The following is a 26,191-nucleotide window of genomic DNA, read 5'->3' on the forward strand; positions in this document are numbered from 1 at the left end:
AATATATATATATATATATATATATATATATATATATATATATATATATATATATATATATATAATATACTTCAATATTATTCAATATTATTAAAAGAAAAGATAGAAATTAACAGAAAAGCTTTCATAGATAGATATAAACGTATACGTTATGTAGTAAGATGTACCAATACAATGATAGATTTTATATTTTAATGATATTACATATCAACTACATAATAATTACAATATATATATTATATTTTATTCTTTTAACAATATTAGACTGAAGTCATGTATACTGTGAATGCGAAGATTTATTTTTATTAGCTCCTTACTCCAATAACATGAATGTTATTGCTAGATAGTTGAATACTCTTGACGTACACGTACATTTTGAATACAGACTTAAACTTTGATATACTAAAAATATCATTGTATGCATAATATCCAGGATATGTGTGTTACCATTGTTTATTCTTACATGTTTTACCCCAGAATCACATTGCAGTATTTATAAATATAATTTTACACTTTATTACACAGATATTGTTAACTTACATTTTTTGCATAGATATAATCGTTTGTTGAAATCTCTAATCTGGTACGATCTTTATTGGTCTTTAATATCTAAATATGCGAATGTTGTTTGCAATTACATTTTAACTTCATCCTCGTCTCTTCTCTTGTAGACGTTGCACTTTATCCATATATTTCGTCTCGAGTTACAGGAATTTTATATCTTGCAATGCGATTTTCCAATGCGATTAATTCACAATATGATCTTCCACACGCATCCCAAATTGCACAAGTATTTTTGCAAAATACTTTGAAGTACATAAAGCACCGACTGTGTAAATATACAATTCAAATCCGAGCGTGTGTATATATATCCGGGGAAAAAAGATTATACATGAATTTTGTTTATGTATGACCGTATATAATTACGCATATTATATACGCATTATATATGTCCACAAACGAAAAATACTGTTGTATAAATGCAATCGAAGTAAATGTTTATGTTTCTGTCAGCACATGATATCGATGTTTAACTGAATAAAACTATTTCTTCTCTTTTTCATTCGACATCATTTTTTTCTGTGTGGACATATATGATTATATATGTGATTATATATAGACAAAAAAATTCATATATAATTTATATATAATCATATATAATTTTATATGATTATATATAATTTTTTCTCTCGGATAATTATACGGTAGAATTTGTGAATATACATGAAAGGAATATCCACATAACGTGTACTAGACCTTTTTTATTATTGTTGTGCATTGTGTATTGGTACATCGTTCTATCGTTTCAAACTTGTAGTAGAACGCTGATGCTGAAAAATACTCTTCTTTTTCGCAGGGAGATGCATTGAGAAATATTCTTCTGACGCGTTATTTTGGCAAAAGTTTTATGCAAAAACCGGAGAATGTAGACATTGGTGTTTGCCGTAGTGCGACCATCACTCATGGCCCAGGAGGTAAGTTACATGATATTATTAATAGAATTTACGATTCGTGGTGTATTTTTTGTATTGCTTCTCTAAGACGAATTGTCGTTTACAGCGAAGATACTAAGCCGAGCTGGTAGAACGTTGCATGATGTGCAGACACATCTCGACCGCGAAGGTGCTTCGGATTTAGTGGTGGAATTGGTGATCAAGAGCGTACACTCGCCAAGCATATTTGTAGAAGCCGTGGAATTGGGCATTGCTCTCTTGGAAGGCGGAAATCCTATTATACAGAAAAGTGTCTTTAATAAATTAATGGGTGGTGACTTAAGTCAATCGTTCTTCAAGGTATGTGAGATGCGATAAAATCGTTATGTCGCGGCACGTAGACGCGTTGACCATTATTGTCCCTCGCACAGGTGTTCTACGATAAAATGAAAGATTCCCAGCAAGAGATCAAATCCACTGTGACAGTAAATACATCCGACATGGCAGCCAAAGCGCACGAGGATAAGGAGCAGGGTAAAGAAGTAGATAAGTTATCGCGGAAACGTGGATCAGGTATAAGATAAAATAGACACTGTTACTAAGACAGTAATTTCAATGTTATGTGTATTGCTGTGAACATCCAAGATAATTACCTCTTCATAATAAAACACTCATTATATATTTGTGCAGGAAAACCTAACGGAATCGTGATAATCGACGAATTACGTGAAGAGATGAATCAGGCCGCAGCGTCGAACGGACAAGCGTACGCAAACATGAAGGGTCTCTCGTCTGGCGAGGATGTGGCGAATAACGTGGCGTTCGGATGCTCGTTGGAGGACATAAGCGAAAAATTAGAGAGGCATAACAAAAGTGTCTCCGGAGCCGAGAAGGACGAGGGTCAATTGAGCGCTAAAGTCTTGGTGATGCAGCCGATTCTGCGTTTCTTGCAATTGCTTTGCGAGAATCACAATAGAGAACTACAGGTAATGTTTTTTGTCTCTTTATTATATCGTATATATATTGAGATATGGTGAGATATTGATACGTTGCGAGAACCCGTGAATCAACGTTTTTAATTTTTCCAGCGAAAGAGTTTGACGAACGAAAACGTTGATTCTCTTCTTTAGACTGAAATACGGCCCGTTTTTTATTACTAGTGTGTTTATTAATTATATTTTTTAAGTTCGAGTAAAATATTGCAATTATATATATATATATATATATATATATATATATATATATATATATATATATATATTCGGGGTCCGTAATATGTCAATCAATAATCTCCGTTCTTGTAGAATTTCCTACGAAATCAGAATAACAAGACGAACTTCAACTTGGTGTCCGAGACGCTCATGTTTTTGGACTGTATCTGCGGCTCGACCACCGGTGGACTGGGACTCCTCGGTCTCTATATTAATGAATATAACGTAGCGCTGATTAATCAAACTTTAGAAACGTTGACGGAGTATTGTCAAGGACCGTGTCATGATAATCAAAATTGCATCGCGACGCACGAGTCCAACGGTCTAGACATTATAACGGCGTTGATACTGAACGACATCAATCCTCTGGAAAAGACCAGGATGGATTTAGTGCTGGAGTTGAAGAATAACGCTAGCAAGTTACTGTTGGCGATAATGGAGAGCAGAGGCGACAGCGAGAACGCCGAGAGGATTATGTATAACATGAATCCGAAGCAGCTCGTAGATGTGGCTTGCAAGGCTTTCCATCAGGAATCGCTGAACGACAGCAACGACGTCGACGATTCCTCGACAAACGGGGAAGAAGGAGTGTCACCTAAAGAAGTAATTAATTTTCAATTGTTTGATAGTATTGCATTTAAACGTTGTGATCTGCTTTAGTTTTATGCAATTTTTGCGTCTGTGATATCAGTAGTTTATCAATTTTATTAATAATTTGATCACAATTTATATTACAGGTTGGACATAACATATACATTCTATGCCATCAATTGGCGCAACACAACAAGGAATTGGCGGCGATGCTGAAGCCGTCTGAACAAAACAACGCGGACCCGAAAATTAACAAAGCATTGCAATATTATGCATCCCATACAGCTCAGATAGAGGTACCTGTGATAATGTGATTTCTAATAGATGATTCTTACAAAAATTTGGCGCTAAATATTTTGTTCGTCTCAGATCGTTAGGCACGACAGAACGCTTGAACAAATCGTCTTTCCAATCCCGGAGATTTGCGAGCTCATAACCGTGGACACGAAAATAAAAGTGCTCAATACCACGGAGCGAGACGACCAAGGATCGAAGGTTTCCGATTTCTTTGAAAGAACGGAAGATATGTTTAATGAAATGAAGTGGCAGAAGAAGCTTAGAGGTATATCAAGTTACGATAGATCAATGCTGATAGTTTTGATGACACGCGAATCAATTTCTTCCTTTAATTTTTAGGACAACCGATGTTATTCTGGATGAGCAGTTATATGTCATTATGGAGTAATATTTTATTCAATTGCGCCGTTCTGATAAATCTTATCATAGCGTTTTTCTATCCGTTTGTGGATTCTGTGCCTAGTAAGTTTTTATTAATTAAGTCTTTAGAATTATCTTTTGATATGTGACTGATAACATTTCAACATTCTCCTCAGAATTTAATTCTCATATATCAGCTTTAATTTGGACCGTTATGCTCGCGTCTGCCGCTATTGTTATTACTTTACCGAGGGAGTCCGGTATACGTGTGTTAGTCGCATCAACGATACTGCGATTGATTATGTCTATAGGTCCTGAACCGACGTTGTGGTTACTTTGTTTTGTTACGGTAAAAGCACTTTACGCTTTATACTATAATTACAATATATCTTATATTTTTCGACTGTTTTATTCATGTTTTATTGTATGCTTGTTGCAGATTGTATTAAAAGTTGTACATCTTATAAGTATTATAGGTAATCAGGGTACCCTGACTAAAAGTATAGAGCAAATAATAACTAATATCGAAATTTTGTATCACTTATCGTATTTAATATTCTGTATTCTGGGGATTTTTATGCATCCGTTTTTCTACTCAGTTTTAGTAAGTACCACAGATCATTTGTTTTTGCATAGCGCTTTTCACACAACATATAATGTATATTATAACGTTATTATTTCTTTCAGCTCTTCGACGTGGTTTATCGCGAGGAGACTTTGCTCAATGTAATAAAATCCGTAACTCGGAATGGAAGATCTATTATACTCACTGCTGTGTTAGCTTTGATCTTGGTTTACATGTTTTCCCTTATCGGTTTTATGTTCTTCAAAGACGACTTCCTCGTTAACGTAGACGAAGAAATTATATGTAAGTTCAATCTTTCGTCTCTTGTGTCAAAATTTATACAGTTGTATTTGATTTCATAAACTTTTGTTTATAAACTATTCATTTCATTTATTTTACAATTTCAGCTTACATTGAACAGAAATCCGTAGATACCTGCAGCGCAGATAACAAAGAGAAATGTGAAGCAACAGAGACTGTGTCGCAATATGCACGCGAAAGTTGGTATAATTTAATTTATTACAAGCATAATATAAGCTATATTTTTATATTATTATATTTATACTTATTTATACTAAATATAATATGGTATAAATATATATAAATTATATTTATTTAAGTGTAGAAATAATATGGTAAAATGTTAAAATAAATTGTCTTATATTACAGTAAACGAACGAGAAAACAAACCTGAGGTGATCAGTATCGGCGGAGATTTGAAAGAACGATCGTGCGACTCACTTCTCATGTGTATCGTTACTACATTGAACCAAGGATTAAGAAATGGAGGTGGAATCGGAGATATTCTACGAGCACCCACCAGTGTTGTAAGTAGTATAAGTATAAGACTACGTATACAAGATAACTTGCCTTTTATATTTTCACCTGTTCTGTCGTTTCAGGAACCATTGTTTTTCGCGAGAGTTGTATATGACTTACTATTCTTCTTCATCGTGATAATTATTGTTTTGAATCTCATTTTTGGTGTGATCATTGACACCTTCGCGGATCTTAGATCGGAGAAACAACAGAAGGAACTGATTTTGAAAAATACTTGTTTCATTTGTGGTAAGTATTTATTAGAATCGACATATTATCTTTTTATTTCTTTATTATACTCTGAAAGACATAATGTGTAAAATTATATTTTATGATTTCATTAAATCATTATAAATCTTTTACAGGCTTGAACCGATCAGCTTTTGACAACAAAATAGTTTCCTTCGAGGAGCACGTGAAACACGAGCATAACATGTGGCATTACCTTTATTTCATCGTCTTGGTGAAGGTGAAGGATCCGACCGAATTCACGGGCCCAGAATCTTACGTTTATATGATGGTCAAGGTAATAGTTCATAGAGCTTGAAAAATTTGAGCGATGCTTATACCTTTAAGCTCTATGTACTTTCACAGGACAGGAATCTGGAATGGTTCCCGAGATTGCGAGCCAAGTCGTTAGCTGCGGACGAGGGTGAAGGAGAACAAGTGGAATTAAGAAGTTTGCAGTCGCAATTGGAATCTACGCAGCAGTTAGTAAAATGTTTGTCCCAACAACTCATGGAGCTTCGTGATCAGGTGTTATATTATATTATGTATGAAAATATTAAATTATCTACTGTATATCCGTACAAAAGTCGTAATTTCTTTTGCTTTCTCTCATTACAGATGACGGAGCAACGAAAGCAGAAACAGCGGCTAGGCCTTCTGAATTCTGCCTCTCAATTATTGCATAACGTATCCACATAAACTTAAGATGCGCATTTTCGTAGTTTCCTCGTTATTCTGGACGAATCTCAGTTTGATACTCCCAGATAGTATGTATGTAACGATATTCGTGTGTTCTTAACAGGCATTTTTAAAGACACGAGAATATATCGAGTGGGAAACCCGAGGAGTTTTTTTACGGTTTTGTTCCTAATTTTAATGTGAAAGTAAAATACATTTAGGGGCATTAACGTTATCATTTTTTCTTTTTCTTTTCATATTAAGAGAACTATAAGGCATATAAGGCATATATTTCGCTGGATGTCAGTGCGAGTAATTATTAGAATGAAAAGATAATGAGAAGATAATGATGTTTGATAGCGTCAGACGTACATCTAATTTACGACTCTTATATGCTTTGTGGTTTTCTTAATGTGGTTGTACATCAATAGAACCTTATATATGTATAGTTTTTTTCTTTTTTACTATTATTATGAAGGCTCTTGATCCGTTAAATGAATCCATCATCAATGAACCAGTGGATTGCATTGTTTACTAGTATATAAATATTATTATATATATAAAGAAGTTAAGCATATCCATTGATAGAAAGTAGAACAGATTATAATTTACGTAAAACTTCCGGTTATATAGTAAAATGTTACAAGGTAATATTCTGTGAATATTCTTATTATAGAATATTCTCCTTTTTATGTGATCAATCCATTATGTTTTAACTTTGTCATTATAATATTTATAACTATCCATAGAAATATTGGATACGTCAAAATAAAGATTATAGCTTCAGCGTTTTATAACAATCGTGAGAATTTTATATTCTGTTCTCTGTGTGTGTTATTAAAGTCATGGTTGTGTTACTCTAATATATATATATATATATATATATATATATATATATATATATATATATATACACACACATATATATATATATATACACACGCGCACACACACACATATATATATATATATATATATATATATATATATATTGTTTAATCATTTTTGTAGATTGCAAACATATATTTTTAAACATTGAGGGATTAAATCACTGAGGTGGCATGTGTAAAATTGTACAGGTTTTTTTCGTGTTATGTATTTAATTATTATCTATATAGAGATTATCCGTTCGTTCAAGAACCATATAATCTTTTTTTATTGATGCATTGCGTTATTTATAATCGATTCTTTTTCACTTTGTATATGTGAGTAGGTTTGACGCAATGGAGTATATATACGTTGACGAAAGTACGTATTTTAATTTTTTTTATTAGTGATACGCTCAAATTTGAGTTTGAAGTAACCGTTGAAGTTCATATTATGCGATATTTGTATCGATAACGTTGTTAATGACTTACGGTAAGATTAGGGGTCGTTTGCGCGACTGCGAATTTAAAATTCACTTGCATCTGTAGATCAGATGAGATTCTCGTTCATTTCGCTCATGGAGGCGAGCGTTGCGCAATATCATCAGTATAATTAACGAAGTAATTGATAGGGAACAATCGATTTTATGATAATATAGGCAATGGAACTTAAACAATTCGCGTAACCGTTTTTTGAAATTTCAGATATTACGATGGACAAGCTCTATAGAATGTTTATGTCCACAAATCATTCATTGTTGATATAAACTGTCGTTTATATATTATAAATTTTAATCAAGTTATGTTACACTCTGAACGACTCTATTATACTACATCTCTATTATACATATATTATATACATATATAGGTGATATTACACCTGAACCTGAAGATTCCGTGCTACAGTGATGTTATTATGGAATTTAGACTTTACTTGTATTTTTAAAATAATACTTGAGATTTGTGTCTACACGAATATGTAATATATATACATATATTTCATTTTTGATTGTGCTATTTAGGATTGAACGTATTGAAATAAAAATCTACGTGCCTCAAGAACATCTCGGTTAAATCACCAGAAGAATACCAAAAACTGTCGCGCAGCACCAAAACGGAAAAGAGTAGGAGAAGGATACTTCGCGCACAAATAGTGTCTCATTTTACTTTATTTAGACTTTATATGAAACAATTGACTATTTATTGTGTCTTACATATATACGCGGCTAGTACATGTAACACGTATTTCTTTCTCGTAGGTCGCACGTGTTTTTTGTGTAAAACCGGTACGCTTTTCGGGTGAAAAGCAACCCCCTATAAATGCGCAGTAATAATGTCGAACGCAACTCCTACAAACACGTAAATATCAAATGTAAGGGCCGTTTAGCGTTTATCGCATTTTTGCCTATAAAAAATGAGCTTCTCAAAATTTCTCATATTTCCTACTTTTTCGTACTTTTCATACGGAATGTCGTGCATAATTACAGATTGTGCTTCAAGTGTCTGACAGGACTTGCAGAAACGAAACAGAATTGCGCCGGTAAATCACAGTCGTGCTCTGAATTCCGTATTATGAAGATTCCTGTTCATTTCGCCCTTCATGTCGACATGTCCACATGTTTTTTAAGATCCCTCACACTCGATGAAAGAACTTTTCTTTTTTTTCCTTAGGAATATTATACAAGGAACATAAACTTTTCTTTATACGCCAATAGTTTGACATTAATACCTATGTTTTTTTTGTTGTTATTTGTATTCTTGCGTTTATACCAATGCTCGGAATTATTTGCAATTTCGAGGTCTACGTTGACTGTTGCGGCGCTTAGCCTCAGAATCGTTCACTTTATAAAACCTGCAGAACTTTTTCTAATTTGTGAAAAATTCTTATTAAAATTAGTGATCGTTGTAATTATAATAATATAAATGCGTTGGTTAAGATAAAAACATGATACATTACGTCGAAATAACACGCATAAAGAACTAATTTCACAAATTAAGGAAAGTCCCGAAGGTCTCATGAAGTTAATGGCCCTGAGGTTGATCGTCAGTCGCATGCTCGACAGTTGAGCGGGAAATGCAAGAGGAAGAAAGAAGTGCAGTCTTCGGAAAATGTAAGTAATTTCGAGCACTGGTTTATATCATAATTGCTTGATTTAGTGCAATTTTGGAGTGCATGGTGCTTTTGAAGTTTCGTTGCGCACGTGCGAGCGCCGGCCGCGTGGTCGACGGCCAGCTGATTACTCGACGCGTGAGAGTGGGAGCGGGAGTAAGTCCATGTTCCAAAAGTTACGTAATGTTACACGTTGGAATGCGGACTTGCTATTACTGCAGAGCGGAGTGTCAACAGCTGTGCCTTCATTCATCTCGCTCGAGCGTTCCCGCCAATACCAAGCGCGAGCGTGTCGTAACTTTGAAGAGGCGATGGAATCGATGTAGAGCCACGAAATAAAAAGCAATCTTCTCGGCGTATTTGAGCATGTCTGCGTTTTATATTGTATTTTCGAAGGCCGAGCGCGAGTTGGAGCCTTATTTTGTGCGCACAGCGAACGCTGAACTCTTTAATTTTAAGTTTCGTTCTTTTCATATGAGCGCCACACATACAATATTGGTTTAGCTTAAGAATTTCATAAAAGCATATTTGACGTTTGTCCAAAATACGGCTCCTAAACGTTGTGATTTAATCCATTTGCATCAGAAGCGGATATAATCCATTCATTTCGCCCGGTCATCATCAGTAAATAGTCGCGATTTCTTGTACGGAAAAAAAGGTTTGGTTGATCAAATATCCAATTAACCAAATATCTGGTCGAATATAAACGATCTAGAATTTTCGATTGAAGTAACCCGAATTACGTTTAAGTTAACAAGATTTTTGGTTGACTTAAACAGAATTCGGGTTATTTCAATCGGAATTTCTGGATCGTTCATATTCGATCAGATATTTGGTTAATTCAACCAAATCTTTTTTTCCGTATGCTGAAGATAAATCGCAAAAGATCATGTGTTTTAGATCCGCTTTATTATATTTAACGAGAAAAAAGGAAAAAAAATATATATATTTAGTGATATATTTTTTCTTTATTTATTACTTTTTCACTTTTATTTATTACTTTATTACTTTTCAAATCTTCTAATGATGTAAGTGGATTAAATAGAGAAATTCGCTGACGCGACGCGATTTCTTTGAAGCGCACAACACGATTGTTCAAATTCTTTTCTTTGTTCTTTTTGTTAATAGAAGACTCAATAACACGAGATCGACGTAATTACTGCAGATTGAATGGAATAATCAGAATGTGGCTGACAAAATATGATCTCGAGAACCAACGGCTCGCGGAGCTGTCATTTCATTGAGACTCTTTTTATCTGTTCTTGCAAGTTCTGCCAGTCGGTGAAGTATTTATCTGCAATATTGCGCAGCATTCTATATGAAGCACACTGTTGAGCGACGATTTTTAATACTCATTGTAACATCAGTCAATAATTAAGTAGATAGGGACTTTCATCTCTGTTTTGACGAGGTTCTCGACGAATACAGTTCGCGAATGATCGCGCTTCGTATTTGCTTACATTACGAATTACAACGTAAAGTATTACAATATAATTTTCTTTCCTCGCGCTTTACATCGCTAGATGCGAGTTTCGTTCTAGAAAAACGACGCGTGAAAAACTGAAAGAACATCGTGGGAAAAGGTAATTCGATTTGTGACAGCGACTAACACTCGGAAGCTCAATTAAAACTGCTGACACGATGAAAATGACAACTTCAATACACTCTAGAGATGCGAATATTCCTCTTTCATCGTGTGGAAGTTGTGGTAACGAAACTCGAAGGAATTCGTGCGCTTTATGACACACCCAGAATGTATCTTTAATCCAGCAGCTTTTTTCCGTAATAGGTACAAGAGAATTCGAAATGATTTGCGAAATCGCCGCAGTTACTCGCTAAAAATAATGCCCTTAATTGCGCAACGAAGTATTGCCTAATATTACATATCTCAGCATTAAAACGTCCACAGGTATGGTCGATTTAATTCGTTGAAATCGGAAATTGTATATAGATTGCTCGCCAGGAAAATGTTACGAAGAGAGACGTTACAAGATGTAGCGATACTCTTCGCCGATAAGTCACACTCGTGGGGCAAAATGACACGGTGATAAATTGAATTCTTAACTACCGACAATTAACGTGACTAGCGTTTCTACCAGAACAGTCAAAATAATTCATTTTCGAATAAAATACGTAATGTAAACCATTTCTTGATTTTATTTCTTAGTTATATATATATATATATATATATATATATATATATATATATATATATTCTGTTATTTAATTTTATATTTTAAATATACAGCATTTACTTTGAAATTTCACTCAAAGTCGATTGAAAATATAAACTGCGACGTTTTAGAAATTTGAGTAATTCTTTCAAGAAATTATAAATCGATCATTTTGACTGCTTTGATAGTTACAGTGTTAAAACTGTGGGCGTTCCGCTGTTAACAACGTGCTTTCGACGTCGGAAAGAGACGACGGCCTACGCTTGTAATTTTTAAAACAAGACCGAGAATATGTGCGCGTATTTGCAAAATGAGGGACATTGACACGCGAGATATGTAAGCCGCGCGAAAAGTAATCACGAGTAGCCATGTGTTAAAGCGCCTTGGGTGCGCGAGGATATTCTCAGGAGGAGAGTATAATACGGGAACGACTTAGGCCCACGTGTCGCGTCACATGCTTCGTACGCGATCGTAAAACGACGTGGTCTGTGTGCGTGTGTAAAAAAGAACAGAGAGAAGGAGAAGAATGATGAATCTCGCGAGGATTTTTCGCGTGGCTTCGATATAAAATTAATGGAAAAGTCTCGTAGAAACGCTCCCTCACACCGTTGCACAGTCGGAGTATCATGATCCGCGGCTCGTCCTACCGGCTGTGGCGTTAGTAGTAAGTACGTACATTAGATATTTACGACCTATAGCGTTTATTTCCGCCTTATCCCGATAATAATTGCGCGCGCGTTCCACGGCGGATCGGCGTGTCCCGTCTCGTTTCGCGGAGGAGCCTCTCGGGACTCCACGCGGAGGGAGGATCCGGATCGACGATATCTTTCTGAGATGAGAGGGCCCCGTTCGGCCATGGAACCGCGTGTGTAACAATATTAAATCGCGCGTGTGCACGCGGGGCACGCGAAGCTCGTTCGTCAAAATACACTCTCTTCGTATCTTACGCGCGCTTCTGTCGCATTGCGCGTCTCATGTCTCTCTCTCCCTCTTGGGGAGACCGCGAATGATCGCGATTAATCGTTAATTGTCCTTATCGTTTACTTTACAGTAATCTCCGCGCGGGCTTAGTGTAGACAATTAGTCGTGTTCTGTACAAATGCTATCCAAATGCCACTACATATGTACACATCGGCTACGTGTCGCGATCCTCTTACACGTGTAATTTGGCAATCGCGTGAAAGAGTGGGAGAGATAGAGGTGACGTGTGACTTTTCTTTCTTCTTCTTCTACTCTTCAAATCCGTGCATCGCGTTCTGCATATGTGTTTAATTTCTTCTTTATATATATGTATAATATATACACGTGCGCCACTCGTTGGGCCCTCCTTGAGTCCTTAAAGTGATCGTGATCGTGAAAACGCGCCGAGAAGCTGCACTCTTCTCACGTTATCGTGACTTTCTCGTCAGATGAAATAATCAGACGATCGCAACTTCGGTGTAACAATTTTTGTACATGTTTATTGATAGGATTCTCGATGGAGCTAATATATCAATTTATAAAAACGCTTTGGAGACTGCGACGACTGAATCCTACGTTGGACTGAAGAAGACACCGTGCACCACATTGATACGGGATAGAATGTGATCTTGAAACGGATGACGGTTCGTACGTGTATTCTCGTATGGAACGTGGTGAAAAACGCAAATTAATTCAGTTGACGAAGATGTGCAAGATAATTGCGCTTACTCAGACGTGCTGTGATCGTCACTCTTTAAATTCCGACGTGCGTATGACGAACGCGTGTGTGCCAGTGTGTAATATACTCAGACAGCCGAAACTTTTAAAGAACTTCTTTTTTTAGGCTCAGTAGACACCAATTGCAGAACACATTGCATGAATGTTCCAACTTCCCATTCAACAATGTAAGTGCAATAAACGCCTGTTGTATATAACAGTTGCATTGTTGCAAATTGTAACATTGATATAACGTTATTGTAACTTAAGATCTTATTCTGAATTCTCTTTTATCGGTAAAAGTGTCTTTAAGTGTTTCTTGTAAGCCTTATAGTTACATCTAGAGGTACTTTTATCGATAAAGAAGATTTTTCAGAATAACGGCCTTCGTGTCTGTTTTGGGAAGACGTCTTTCAAGAGTTCGTGCTGCCTGTGATGTGATTGAGGAGCGGCAATCTCTGGCTCGTTAACCCTCCGTCACATCAGCCGCGAGGAAGATCAAGTCGTGTATAGAGTGAAAAATATAGCGCGTGTATCAGTTAAAATTTGTCTTCGATATCGTCTCTCGCATGTGTATATGTATGTATGTATATGTCTGTGTGCGTGGATGCGTCGCACGCATAAAATATTTTTCCCTGGCAGATTATGTAGCGCGTGGTTAACGAACCCAGCCGGTGACACCTCGGCTGTCGATCGGTACCGGTGCTGCTTAGTAAAGCATCTTACATCGAGCGACGTAAAACGAGGACCAACTCCGAGTCCTCATCGTTTATGTACACGGGGTTATTAACTTAGGCTCGTTCGATTAACAGGAACGTATGCGCTTGTGTATGTGTGTGTTTTTTGCATGTGTGCAGATGCGTCTTCATCGCGAGCTCTCAACAACCGTATGAGCATGCGAGCAGAATCGCGAACGCCATTAAGAGGATTCTTCCTCGTGGCTCGCCTCTACCCGAGGCGCCCAACACGTGGTTCGGCGCAGGCGACGGTCCGCTTTTGCGAGTGTTGGCTGTCACCGTGTGACTACTCCATCTCATGATGTACTGCGGAGCTGTCCTCCCGAGGGCTTGCAGCCTGGAAAATGCATTAGATCTTATTTAGATCTTATTTAGATCTTATTTAGATTTCGTAAAATAATCATTTAGAACGATTAATTGATCTTACGCAAACATTCGCGTGCGCACTCTACTTGGTCGTTCTTTCATGTTCAAACCAGAATTATACAATTTATTTGAGATCATTCTCGTACTTCCTTCGATATGAAGAAGTGTCTCTAATTTTCTGTACGCGCTAAGAATAGTTAGATAATTACTTTATTTTTTGTACGATTACGAGACGATCTCTTCTCTCAATATGCGATCAAAGAAAATAACATCAAGTTACTTGTATAAAAATGATAACGAGGTGTATAAAGAAGCATTTGGTAGATTAAAGTATCTAATTTTTAGATGTATTTGCGAATATAACGTCAAATTAATGTGTGTAATGTTATATAACTATATACCCTTATAGAAATATCATACTAAGAATCATTGATAATTACTTATTATCTAGTATTTTTAATACTGAAAATAAGTAATTATCAATGATTCTTAGTATGATATTTCTATAAAGGTATAGACGGAGATCCGTCAAATTAAACATTTTCCTAAATTATATCGTGTTACTCCGCGTAAATAAAAACTCGCAGATGATATGTATCATTCGAAAAATTGAATCTTTTTCTTTAATTTGTATATTTGCAAATTGTGGAGCAATTTTTTTTCATCGAATTCAATGTTGAAGCAAAAACTGCATTTTCGGCTTTGATGTGTCACACAATAAACAAAAAGCTTAAAGTTTCCTTTTTAATATATATGTATCATATTTTAGATAAACAATTTTTTCTTTATAAAACTCAATTGAAAAATAAGATTGAAAGATAAAAAAAGATTGAAAGTTACTATTTCTCATTCAGCTCGATATATCTTAGCGATAAAGGAAACATGAATTTAATATATCTGAGAAGTAGAGATTTCAAGTCTTTAAATGTTTCTTGGACTATCTTCGTTTTGTCACTTTTGTCAAAGTTACTGCTCATAAAATTTCATATAATGGAGAAGTGCATTTAACTGTCTAACGAGTCATTTTATTTGGTAAATGTTGGAGGTGTTCGATGTGTCGTTGAATTGTACCAATTCATGGGTATGAGTATAGTGGCGGCTCATAATGGAGACTGTGGAACTAAATTAACCAAAACTCGAACCTTCTTTAACCAACATTTACCGACCGATTAGCCAAGACTCAAACCCTTCTGGTGACGAGTTTTTACTCGACACCGATAGATGGCGCCAACTAGACGATTAGCATCGCGCAGAAGTAGTGCTTTGTCGTAACGTGCGGGCTGAGTAACCTCTACTTTTAGTAGAGGTGAAACTAAGCTATTCCAGAAAATTAACTTCGGAAGCCGAAGAGTTTTGACACAACGACAGACTAGACTAGAGGGAACAATAACTGAAGGAACGGTCAGGTGCCGATTTATCTCGGAGTTCCAACGATTCAGCGATAAGTCAGAAGGCCTTCGCAAAGAGTACGATCCAACGGAAAGTCAGGTGTACTTTTACGCAGGTATTTGAATCTGTTGCATCATTACAATTTGCAAGGGTAACTTTTCTCATTTATGACAAATAAGCAAATTTTGATTTGCATAATAGGCAGATTGTAATTTCTGTAAAAATAGTGATATTGAGATTATTCGAGAATCAATTTAAAGGTTAAAGTTTTTACTTTTCAGGCGTATTAAGGATGCGATCAATTAGACGCTGCAAACGGTTTGGAACGCTTAAATAGAAACTATGATTAGTCTATATGGTGCTTTAAAACATTTATAGCATCTCATGGATCACATCCTAAGTTTGTCACAATGTTACTGTCATTTGTTGCCTAAATATGAATTAAATGCGAATTGACGTTCAGACAGTTTTTTATTTCATCTATTAACTGAGTTTTAACATTGAAAAATATTTATGAAATATACTGTGCATGCTTTTGAAACTTAACTTTCATGTATCAGTTAGCGAGTGTTATATGTCGATTCGCCCGCCTGTTTTAAACAATCAAAACCTGTAGAATGGATTTTGCTTTAACATCAAATAACTAGCTGGAAAAAGGTCAGATCGCAATATGCGGACATGGAAATTAAAATGGGAAGTTCACATTTTTGAAACAATTCGGCAAACTTCAAACGATATTTCTATGGATAAAAAATAGTTTTACGGATTTTGAGATTTATATCTGTATGTGGTATATTTTCAAAATTAATTAAATTTTATATTCGAAAATATGTCGCGAAATTAAAACTTCAAACATAATATGCTTCCCGAAACATTTTTCTCTCATTATTTTTGCGAAAATCACAGCCAGATAAATTTTCATAAACGAGAGAAATGATGGCTTTAATTTTTTTGTGCGCGATATAATAATATTTCTCTTTCAGTTGATTAAATTCGTAAATTCGATATTACAAGTAAGACACAGATAAACTCTTCGTCGCCGGTCAGAAGATTTTTTATTTCTCGAAAAATATCATTAAAATACAGATCAAAGAGACCATTTTGTGAATAATACAAATTAACAATGAGAATCAGATGAACAAAGCTTTTGTTCTTTATTAGCACGAGCAAACGAATTGCAAATGAGCAAACGAGCAAAAATGTTCGTTTACATTTACCAATGAAAAATTTTTCTCGACCTGACGATATATATATTACTAGAAAATGTGAAAATACGAGCGAGACCTCTGACTTTCTGAGTGGATAGATGTATATTTAATGATGTATTGATGTTTTGGATCACGCGAGCATCTTCATGTATATTTCCTTTCTCCGATTGTAAAGGGAAAGATTCGTTTTCTCGAGAATACGATACAAATGACTCTGTCATTTTTTTGATTTAATTGTATCGATCATTGTCACGGACAATGAGAGAATGTCTCCTTCTCTCTCTCTTTTTCTGTTAACATATTTTTCTTTATACCTGGCAGATTACGGAATGACGAGTGATGCCGGCGCCGGTCGTAACGCTGGAATTGACGTCGTAAGGTGCGATGAACGATGGCCGATTGTTAATCAGAGGATAATTTCTTCCCACGAGACGACAGTTACGGATCGCGCGGGCATCAATCGTCGGTTTTATGTGAGCGCGTGTTCGACACAATCTTGCACACAAACACGGGTGAGTCCGATCGCTCGTCGCCGTCGCCGTCGTCGTCGTCGCGCAAAACGACGCTTATATTTCAACGAGCCGTGTCATAATCTCCCGTCGAAACTGTCGTGAAACTGTCATTAACCGGAGCTAATAGACAAGATCGCGGCGGAAACTTTCGTCGGGGTCTTAATCGGTCCCGAGCGCGCCGGTTAAGAAACTCACCTAACCACCGCGGTATTCATCTTCCACGGCAGGGTGAAATTCTTGTGCGTGTCCCTCGAGCAGAACGTGTGCAATCTGGGACCAGCCGGGTCGCCGTCCTTCCGATACTCGTGTATTGTGAGGTTCCACGCTGTGCAAGGTCCTGTGAAGTACAAAAGGCACCGTAATGAGCGGACATCGTCGAAATACGTGTTGCGAGGAATAATTGCCTTCATATTCTGTAAGTTATCATTCAATAAAAAATATATGATTTCATTCTTAGGAATCATCTTATGTATATAGTCCCGAGAGAGGATTCTTTCAAAATCAACAGGAAAATATTCCAACAACCTAAAAAGAATTCTAGTTGCAAAGTGCTATTTCCTACATTTCCGTATACTAAGTGAGAACTCTACCAAGAAAGTATTTCTCTTCCAATGAGAGAAATGAACTATTAATCAGAAATCTACTAGGATTCTGTTAAGAAATCTGCTATTATTTGACTTTTTTTTCCTTTTGAATCAAGGAGAATACGTTTACTTGAAGTAGAACGCCTTTTACTAGAAGAAATTTTTATTAAGAATTTGCACTGTAGATAAAAAACGAAATTCCTCAAATTTTAAGAATATTGTGTTTAGAATATGTTTAGAATATTGTGTTTAGAATATTTTTCTTTTGATTTTAAAAGCATCTTCTCTTGAAGCCACATATGCATATAATATATAATAACAAAGTGTATATAATATAAATATATATATTATAATAAATACATATAAATATAAAAAAATATATATATATATAATAATAAATACATATAATATAAAAGGATTTCACTAAAAATTAGATAAAATTTTTTAGGTTGTTAATACGTTGACTGTCATGGATTTTCATGGATTATTTCAATGCTCAGTTTAATGCAGTTTAAATCACCACAACTGAGGTAAATTACAAATGCAATTTGCGATATATATATATTTGTTAGCTTGTTTTATTGGCTCTCTATCGGCGACATATATTTACTTTGTTATTAACACAGTTGGCTAAGTTTTATATATAAATTAATGAGACGCGGCGATATTATAGCACTGGTTACCGGTGACCACCACGGCAATTAACGTATTGAACGTCGTTGCGCAGTTATTATGTGACTTGTTATAACGGCTTGACGACTTACTAACGCTTGCGTCGCTGTATACCATCTATACAAGAAACAATTTCGTTTGCGTAACTAAATTTTCCGTTGTCTGGTAAGAATAGGGACTAGATGAGAAACTCAGTTGCAGGAACAGATAGATTCCTAACTGAGAAAGGAAGCTTTCACTCAGTCAATTGTTCTCAGTTACTGCAATCAAATTTTAATACAGCTGAAAAAATGTTTAGGCTAATAATTTCGGCAACATATCATTTTTCATCCGGTATCTATTTAATTGCGTGAACTGAGATTTTTTTCCATATATGCGTTAAAAAATTACAGAATAAATCTGCTGACTAGTGACGTTTTAATTTGTTGCAGCGACTCGAAAGTGTGAGAACTCTATATTGAAATATTCAAAGGAATATTCGAAATTTAATTCGTTACGTTGGCACACTGAGCGAGAAAATATCTAAGAAATAAAAAATATTTATTCGGTGAGTACTACAATGATATATTTACTTGTACTATTATAAAATATTTTTCAAATAAAAAAGAAAATATACTTTTTCTTAAAACTATTTAAATAAAAGAATTTATATTTAAGTAAATATGTCATTAATATTCATCTAATAAATATTTTTTATGTTTTAGGTTGTTTTTTTCCAGTGCGTTCGTCGCGGATTTCTCGGCGATTCCTCCGAAATTTTGATTGAATAGATTGACTCTCGTATAAGTTATTCGATTGAGAAGATGGTCCTCGTTTATTCTCGATTTTATTTGGTGCTCGCTTTATCTGTTGGGTTAACGTTTGTTCGAATTCACGCGTCACTTGATGGACATAGTTGCCGTAGTCCATAAAACGCATTGATTTTTTCTCGTGCAATTTGATTGCTCGCTTAATATTTGTTCACTCGACGTCGTGGTTTTTCGGAAACTCACTGCTGACATAAAGCGAGGGAAGACTAACTAATTTTGTCGCTCAAATATTAGTTTATGGTTCGTTACGTTGGACTGTAACCAGCCGAGATATTTCCTCGGCTTTTTATTATTTATTCCGAAAGAAATAATAACCCGCGCGAACGTGCATGCGTGCGAGTACGAATGACTTAATTGCGGAAATTGCTTATTAGAATTCTTGTTATCCACGCGGCGAACATTTTGGCGAACTTCTTATGTCTGAAAATGTGACGCTCAGAGATGAAATTTTGCAAGAAGAGCGACTCGACTCGACTCAGCGAGAGGGCGAGAGAAGGCGATGGGCGTGAGAAAAGGTGCGGGTGAAACGCGACGATGCCACAGCCCGTGAGAGAGACATAAAGAGAGAAAAAGAGAAAGGGGTATATTAAAGCTATTTCCGGCCCCGGCGTTTGTGGGGCTTTGGTTACGGTTTCGACTCCACTCATAACGTTCCGTAAGGAGGAGGAAGAAAATGAAAAAGGCGCGGGCACGAGGAAACGAGGAGACGAGGAGCAACGCACAACACGCCGACGATTTCCATGAGCGAACTCGCAGAAGGGCTCGTCGTCTCGTCGGAGTAATTCGATTCGCGGCGGTTCACTATTCAAAGTGAATAGTTTTAACACGGGGTCGTTTGTGAAGTCCTGGCGGGGTTAATTCATCTAATAACGTGACTCGTTTCCACGTTCCTTCCGGCGAAGCGGATAAACCACCGCAATTGCGTTCGAGACGCGCGTAACGGAAGCGTTTCGCTTACACGCGAAAACTCCGTATCATCTGCGCCCGAGACGCCGCATAAATCAAAACTTTCCGCGCTCGCGTCGGAGCGATTTCAATGTCTCGCTTTTCTCCTTAGTTAATATTCCTAAGTGCCGTATATCGCGACGGCTCGGCGTCACGAGGCCGTGCTCTCGTCTCGTTCGTATTTCTATCATCTGCCCGTGGCGCGGGGGAAACCGATAAAAACATCTTTTCTATCCTTTGAAACATCGTAGGGAGTATTCTCCGTGTCTAATACAGAGCCATACGAACGTACGAATCGGATCACCGCATCATCGCACATGTATATGCATCTGGTCGCATCGATCGCTCTCTTGCTCGCCATTAGAGTTTCGAGAGAAAACAAGAGCGCGGAATAAATTAGCGGGAATAATACTAAAATAGGAATAACATTAAAATAAAACGAGGAATAACATTAAAAGACAATGAGGAGCGCGAACAGCAACTAGCTTTGACCTCCTGAGCAAAAATAATTATATTACACTGAGGGAATTTTCTATTAAAAATCATAGAATTTTCTAACCGTAGAATGAATCGATATTCTCCGCAGACTAATTAACTATCTTTTCATTTTACGCTTTATATTTTAGAAACTAAAATTTTAAAATTGGTGTTAAAAGACTTGCCACGTTTCTCGAGAAATTTATTGTGTACTTTAAGATAGTCTTATTGATAATTTATTTCTGCACTAGAAAACAGTAAAATTGGAAAGAATTCACGCGAGAAAGAAAATGTTATAATATATATTCTTTCCGTGTATAATTTTAGAGAATTATGTAAAATTATATTTGTGATTACATATAATCGTAAATGTGGATAATTATAAGTATAAATGTCATGTAGGAGCATAATTACAAATTATTATACAATTATTTATAATAATAATTTAATTGATCTGTCAAATAGATCGACCTATCGAATAGATCGATGTATCGAATGGTAAGATACTTGCGGGATTGAGTGTGCAGAGGACGTCGTTGTAGCGGCGCGAAAATGTTCGCGCGCATTTTCATTGATTGTGCGGCCATGTTGGATTTCGATCCTTTTGCGCCAAGCAGCCGTCGTGAATACATCGATCGACATTGCTCCGCGTTTTACGCGCTTTTTATCTGTCGAGAGTGAATCTCGTGCGGGAATAAGTATTGGGAGCGTCGAAAATAGCGATGTGTGATCGTCAGGAGGTATTGTGAGTACGTTATTAAGGAATAATCTCGTCTTACATGCGGTGCATGCAACCGGTGCTTGTCGCGACGCGTCGAGTCGGCGTCTCTCACACTTGTTATTATTACGGTTGTTATAAGTTCTTCTTACATACTTTCGTGCTGAGAGCATCATTCTATCTTTATCGCTCATTATACGCCGAAGGAAGATAGAATGATGTTTCACTTTCAGCACGAAAGCGTGTAAGACGAACTTAGCCTTATTCAAGTAGCAATAGAATCGGGCGATCGTTGAATTTATTAATCGGGAATTAGAAGCGCGGTGATAGAAGAATAGTAGATGACGTCAAATTGTTAACATCAGGAGCATTTCAAAACGGTTTGAACACTTTCTTTCCATGGGTTTTGGAACGTGACCGATGGTCCAATGAGAGAACTCGTTTCTGTTTAATTCCCGAAGATTGTATTCTCTCAGTGGGTTACATTGGCTGCGTTCCAAACTCCATCGAAGAAAAGTGCTTTGCAAACCAGCGTACACTCAGTCTCGCGATGCCTTAGCATCGACAGATCGATAGTTGCCAATACCGAATTCGGCCGTTTGCTCTAGTGTGCACTGAGTATGTACTGAGTATTCATTCAAGCTTGTTTATATCACGTTCTTATATCTAAGATCGTCTTAAATACATCTTCGAAAACTTAGCCAATGAAACGATCTGTAAGGATGCTGTATAGATTATTTTATTGGCTAAGAACAATTTGAAGATATATTTAAGATGACCTTAAATATCAGAACGGGTTATGAACAAGCCTTAGTGAGCACTCAGTGCACACTAGCCCAAGCGGCCGAATTCGCTATAAAAGTTTCCTACTAGCCACATTCGTATCTAGCTATGCATCTCTCATCACTGTGCATTAATCCAAAAAACACGTTCCCGTTTTTCGGATTGATCGACAGTCATGGAAAACGAGTAGCTAGAAATGAATGTGTCTGGTCGAAAGGTTTCGACCAGTCGATCGATCTGTCGAATGGTAATGCACGGCAGTGGCGGCGGCGATAGCGGCGCTGTTGTGGCGTTCGCCAGACGGTTGCCGAACGCGAAGGCGCGAAAACAGCGGGCGGAAAAGAGTGGAGAAGGAAATGGTGAGAAACGCGTCGAGGTAAGAGAACGAGAGAAAGTGAGAGAGAAAGAGAGAAAGGGGAACGTGATTTTCACACGGTGAAGCTGCGGCTCTCACAGTTTCGCAGTAAATCCGATGGTCTCTTTAATCTCGCGACCTGCTGCTATTCGTTTTGCCGGCCGCCATTGTCCTTTCGTGCCGCGACGTGTCCTCTCCCTTAGACTTATATTCATTGAAACTTTCGCGTCCTTTCGTGACCACGACTACGACGAGGACGAGACGAAGCCAACGGCGCGGACAGAAATTCCGTCGACCACGGGAAGAAAAGCAATCGAAAGGAGATTTCTCTCTCTCTCTCTCTCTCTCTCTCTCTCTCTCTCTCTCTCTCTCTCTCTCTCTCTTTCTATTTCTTTATCGCCGATAGAGACGGCGTACGTCGCCTGGAAGATGATCTATCTCTGTTTTTCTCACTGTTGCAGGTCTCAGGACTAGGATTGGAATAGAATTTCTCTCGTGTCCACGCCATCCGTCGCACGACAGACGCCGGATAGAATTCGCGCTTATGAAAATAAAAGTCCGATGGCAGAGGAAATGTCGTTAGAAACAACAATAAATTGAGAGAGGTACATTGTTCTCTCTCTCTCCCTCTGTACATATATTGAGCTAACAGAGACAACATATATTCTATGCACACGTCGCGGAAAACTGCTCGCTTTTGTTTTTTTAAATATTTATTTTAATGCTCGCGTTTGAATCATGAACAGAATTTTTTTTTTATACGAAGCAAACATTTTTCAAAATCATAATAACTTTTTGTTAGGTATGAGAAAAATACAAATCGATAATCTTTCTAAGAATAGTTGCACACACACAATTGCATATTATAAAACATAAACTTGAAGTGAAACTCACATTGAAAAAAAAGAAATATCTAAAGAACAAAAAATACTTTTTTGATGGGTAACGTAATAAATCTATATTTTTTTATTTAAATGGAACAAACAATGGCTTTCATGAAAAGCTAAGATTTTAAGAAAATGTGTATTTTCTTGTTCGAAAAATATTTTATATTAGTATAAATAGATATTAGCGTCTATCGAATATTTTTTATTTCTTAGATATTTTTAAATATTTCTTATTTTTAGAATTCTTAGGTTTTTATAAGATTATTTCAAATATTCTTAAATATTTTTTATTTCTTAGATATCTCTCTTTTTCCTCAATGTATGATATCGACGTGTTTTTATCTTACTTGAGAAATTATGTAACGTGTAATGTAAATTTGTAGCTTAGTTGTATACGTTGTAGATCTGTAGAAAGTCTAAGTATTTCACATGAATGTTATATAAGTTAATGTTGAATTTACAAAAATTCCACGACAAGCTAATATACAGGGTGTTTATTTATCTTCGCTCACGAAGAACATATTATCCCTTATAAAAAATTGAATCGAAAAGTCCTGAACCATTTTTGTCTTTGATGCTTAACGAAGCAGATATTCTTTAATAAATTCCAGCAAATCTGCGCTGTTCTTTAGAAGTATGTCTGTGAGCTGCGCGCTTAGTAGTGTGCGTGAATGCAGCGGCGGAATATTTATGCACACTATCACGCACACGTGCGGCTCACAGACGTGTATGCTTCTAAAGAACCGCGCGGATTTGCTAGAATTTATTAAAGAATATCTGCTTCGTTAAGCATCAAAGACAAAAATAGTTCAGGACTTTTCGAATTTTTTATAAGAAATAACGTTATGTGCTTCGTGGGCGGAGGTAAAGAAACACCCTGTATGTCGTCACGTTGAAGCGGTTTTATTGGAGCTATCAACAGGTTTGTTACCGCAAAGAAATTAATTGCACTGTAGTAACATAGGATCCTTAATGTCCGAGATCTACAAAAGATACGCTGCTTCGGTACGCAGCTGCTTTCTGTTTTCCTTTAATATCACTCGAAGATAAATCGTCTGCGAAACGTTCTCCTGGGAGACGTAGATAGGTCCTTCTAGATAAATCATTTTCGTACTTTTAAATGGCTCTCGGTTTTTCTCGCGAGATATAAAATCACGAACTAACAAATTCACGAAAGATAGCTTATTACTTTTTCTCCGGCTCTTGAGAAAGAGGAGCGTTTCGCGAATGCAATAAACGTGAAATTGCGAAATTGTGAATGCAATTGCTAGCAAATTATACGTTGAGTATCTCGATTGTACGAAATTTTGTCTATTATATATGTAATGTGATAAGTAACAATTATATCTACAAATTGTGTTCATATTAAATTAGAGCTTCAATTAGGGTCGAATTGAACGAAAATTGTGTTTTTCAAATTCGGGACGTTGATTTGAACTCTGGAATTGTCGGTCCGTTTGGAAATAATACGAAAGAGCGCATGACGAAATTGTTGGCTCTCGCGAAAAATCGGAAATCTATTGCCTCGAAAAAGACCCCAAGCAAGCAGATTTTGTCAACGTGACTTTAAAAATGTATTTCCAGCGATTGGTAGACGCGAATGTTGCTGCTTACGGCTCTGAGTGGACTTGACTTCGATGACGAGCTGCCTGTCGATCGGCGAGTCTAGGATCCAGGTGCACTTCTGCTGGTAATACTGATTCAGCTTCAGCCCTGCGCTCGCCAGATCACCGCCATTGACCTCGCCTTCCGGTTCCGCCGTTGTGTGATCGCCGCAGTAAGTGTCATTGACAAACTTGTAGGCCGCGTGGAAATTGAGGCCCGCTCTCGACGATCTCGACCACTCGATGTAGACGGGAGTCCAGCTACGGATGCCCACCGGAAGCCAGTCCTGCGCGATAATAGAGCCCGTTAGACGGATGAAATGAGGGCTGGGAGATATCGCGTGGAAAATGGCAGCCGGTTGTTGGAGAGGAGCGCAACGAAAAATAAGGAGCGATAAGAAGAAGCTGAAACGAACGTCGCTGATAAAAATAGGCCGTGGATAGGGTGATAAGAAGGGGAAAAAAGAGTAAATAGCAATAACGCGTTGTCACTTTTAACAGTAAATTCTGTTACGGGATTTCAGAGGGAAGAGAAATTTCAAAAGAAAGAACGCGAGTTTACGCAAACGTCGTTTCTCGATAGACGCGCACCTAATAATCAATCGCGGATGTCGCGTTTAATTCTGCGCAGTTAAATTATACAGATTCGGTCTATTGTTTACGTTGCAGTTCGCACGATAGCCCTCAATTGTGCCGAAATAATGAGCATTTGAATATGAAACGATGATCCCGGAATCGAAATCGTATTACCGTTTATAGACCCGTCATAACGATTACACTCTATTGGGTAATCTGATAATACGCCTATTAATAATCATCATATGGATACAGTCAAAGTCAGGTCAGTTTATGGCGTGTGCGCGAGGTTTGCGGTAAACATATTTTGCATTGAATAAATTATCTATCGTTGACAGCTTCCTGTGGCTTTCCCGTATTTGACGTCAAATTCGGCTCGACAAAAACCAGTATGTCGTCGAATCGCGCGCGCACACAGTTTTTCCTTCTCGCGTAACGATCGCGCGCTTGAATTTGCCGAGGTTGTCGTGGATTGTTACATTGCGTTTGATTTCTTTGCGCGACATCATTGATCCGACGATGTCCCAGTCGAAATTTTGATCCTATTTTTGACCTCAATT

General features: G+C 36.9%; 2 protein-coding genes and 2 long non-coding RNA genes across 13 annotated transcripts in view; 3 read left to right on the top strand and 1 right to left on the bottom strand.

Annotated features, from left to right (window-relative positions):
* LOC116842092 (inositol 1,4,5-trisphosphate receptor) overlaps positions 1-8,110 on the top strand; it is a 67,310-nt gene extending 59,200 nt beyond the window's left edge. For 4 of the 8 annotated variants that reach the window (XM_032810797.1, XM_032810802.1, XM_032810803.1 and 1 more), the window contains 17 exons: positions 1,358-1,475; positions 1,561-1,793; positions 1,865-2,006; positions 2,124-2,419; positions 2,738-3,247; positions 3,382-3,531; positions 3,605-3,797; positions 3,872-3,994; positions 4,069-4,241; positions 4,332-4,496; positions 4,580-4,760; positions 4,865-4,957; positions 5,127-5,284; positions 5,360-5,525; positions 5,642-5,802; positions 5,871-6,032; positions 6,123-8,110. In XM_032810797.1, the coding sequence (XP_032666688.1) occupies positions 1,358-1,475; positions 1,561-1,793; positions 1,865-2,006; positions 2,124-2,419; positions 2,738-3,247; positions 3,382-3,531; positions 3,605-3,797; positions 3,872-3,994; positions 4,069-4,241; positions 4,332-4,496; positions 4,580-4,760; positions 4,865-4,957; positions 5,127-5,284; positions 5,360-5,525; positions 5,642-5,802; positions 5,871-6,032; positions 6,123-6,203 (3,105 nt within the window). In that variant the 3' untranslated portion in view covers positions 6,204-8,110. The remainder of the gene's footprint in view (positions 1-1,357; positions 1,476-1,560; positions 1,794-1,864; positions 2,007-2,123; positions 2,420-2,737; positions 3,248-3,381; positions 3,532-3,604; positions 3,798-3,871; positions 3,995-4,068; positions 4,242-4,331; positions 4,497-4,579; positions 4,761-4,864; positions 4,958-5,126; positions 5,285-5,359; positions 5,526-5,641; positions 5,803-5,870; positions 6,033-6,122) is intronic. The other 4 variants (XM_032810798.1, XM_032810801.1, XM_032810800.1 and 1 more) reach the window with 2 other exon arrangements.
* A 3,216-nt stretch (positions 8,111-11,326) lies between these two features.
* The window catches only part of LOC116842094, a 422,139-nt gene continuing 407,274 nt past the window's right edge, over positions 11,327-26,191 (bottom strand). For all 3 annotated transcript variants that reach the window (XM_032810806.1, XM_032810807.1, XM_032810805.1), the window contains exons 15-17: positions 25,066-25,342; positions 17,417-17,558; positions 11,327-14,083 (exon numbers count right to left, since the gene is read on the bottom strand). In XM_032810806.1, coding sequence (XP_032666697.1) covers positions 13,888-14,083; positions 17,417-17,558; positions 25,066-25,342 — 615 coding nt within the window. In that variant the 3' untranslated portion in view covers positions 11,327-13,887. The remainder of the gene's footprint in view (positions 14,084-17,416; positions 17,559-25,065; positions 25,343-26,191) is intronic.
* On the top strand, positions 15,403-21,137 carry LOC116842096. The gene is made up of 6 exons (XR_004377675.1): positions 15,403-15,616; positions 17,031-17,221; positions 17,449-17,636; positions 18,254-18,335; positions 18,909-19,024; positions 19,182-21,137. It is a non-coding gene; the product is annotated as an uncharacterized LOC116842096 (long non-coding RNA).
* On the top strand, positions 22,185-25,176 carry LOC116842097. The gene is made up of 3 exons (XR_004377676.1): positions 22,185-22,585; positions 23,026-23,169; positions 25,036-25,176. It is a non-coding gene; the product is annotated as an uncharacterized LOC116842097 (long non-coding RNA).

Source organism: Odontomachus brunneus, unplaced genomic scaffold (genome assembly GCF_010583005.1).
Source record: "Odontomachus brunneus isolate Ranch 3 - 2012 unplaced genomic scaffold, Obru_v1 Obru_scaffold_021, whole genome shotgun sequence".
NCBI classification, from domain to species: Eukaryota; Metazoa; Arthropoda; class Insecta; order Hymenoptera; family Formicidae; genus Odontomachus; species Odontomachus brunneus.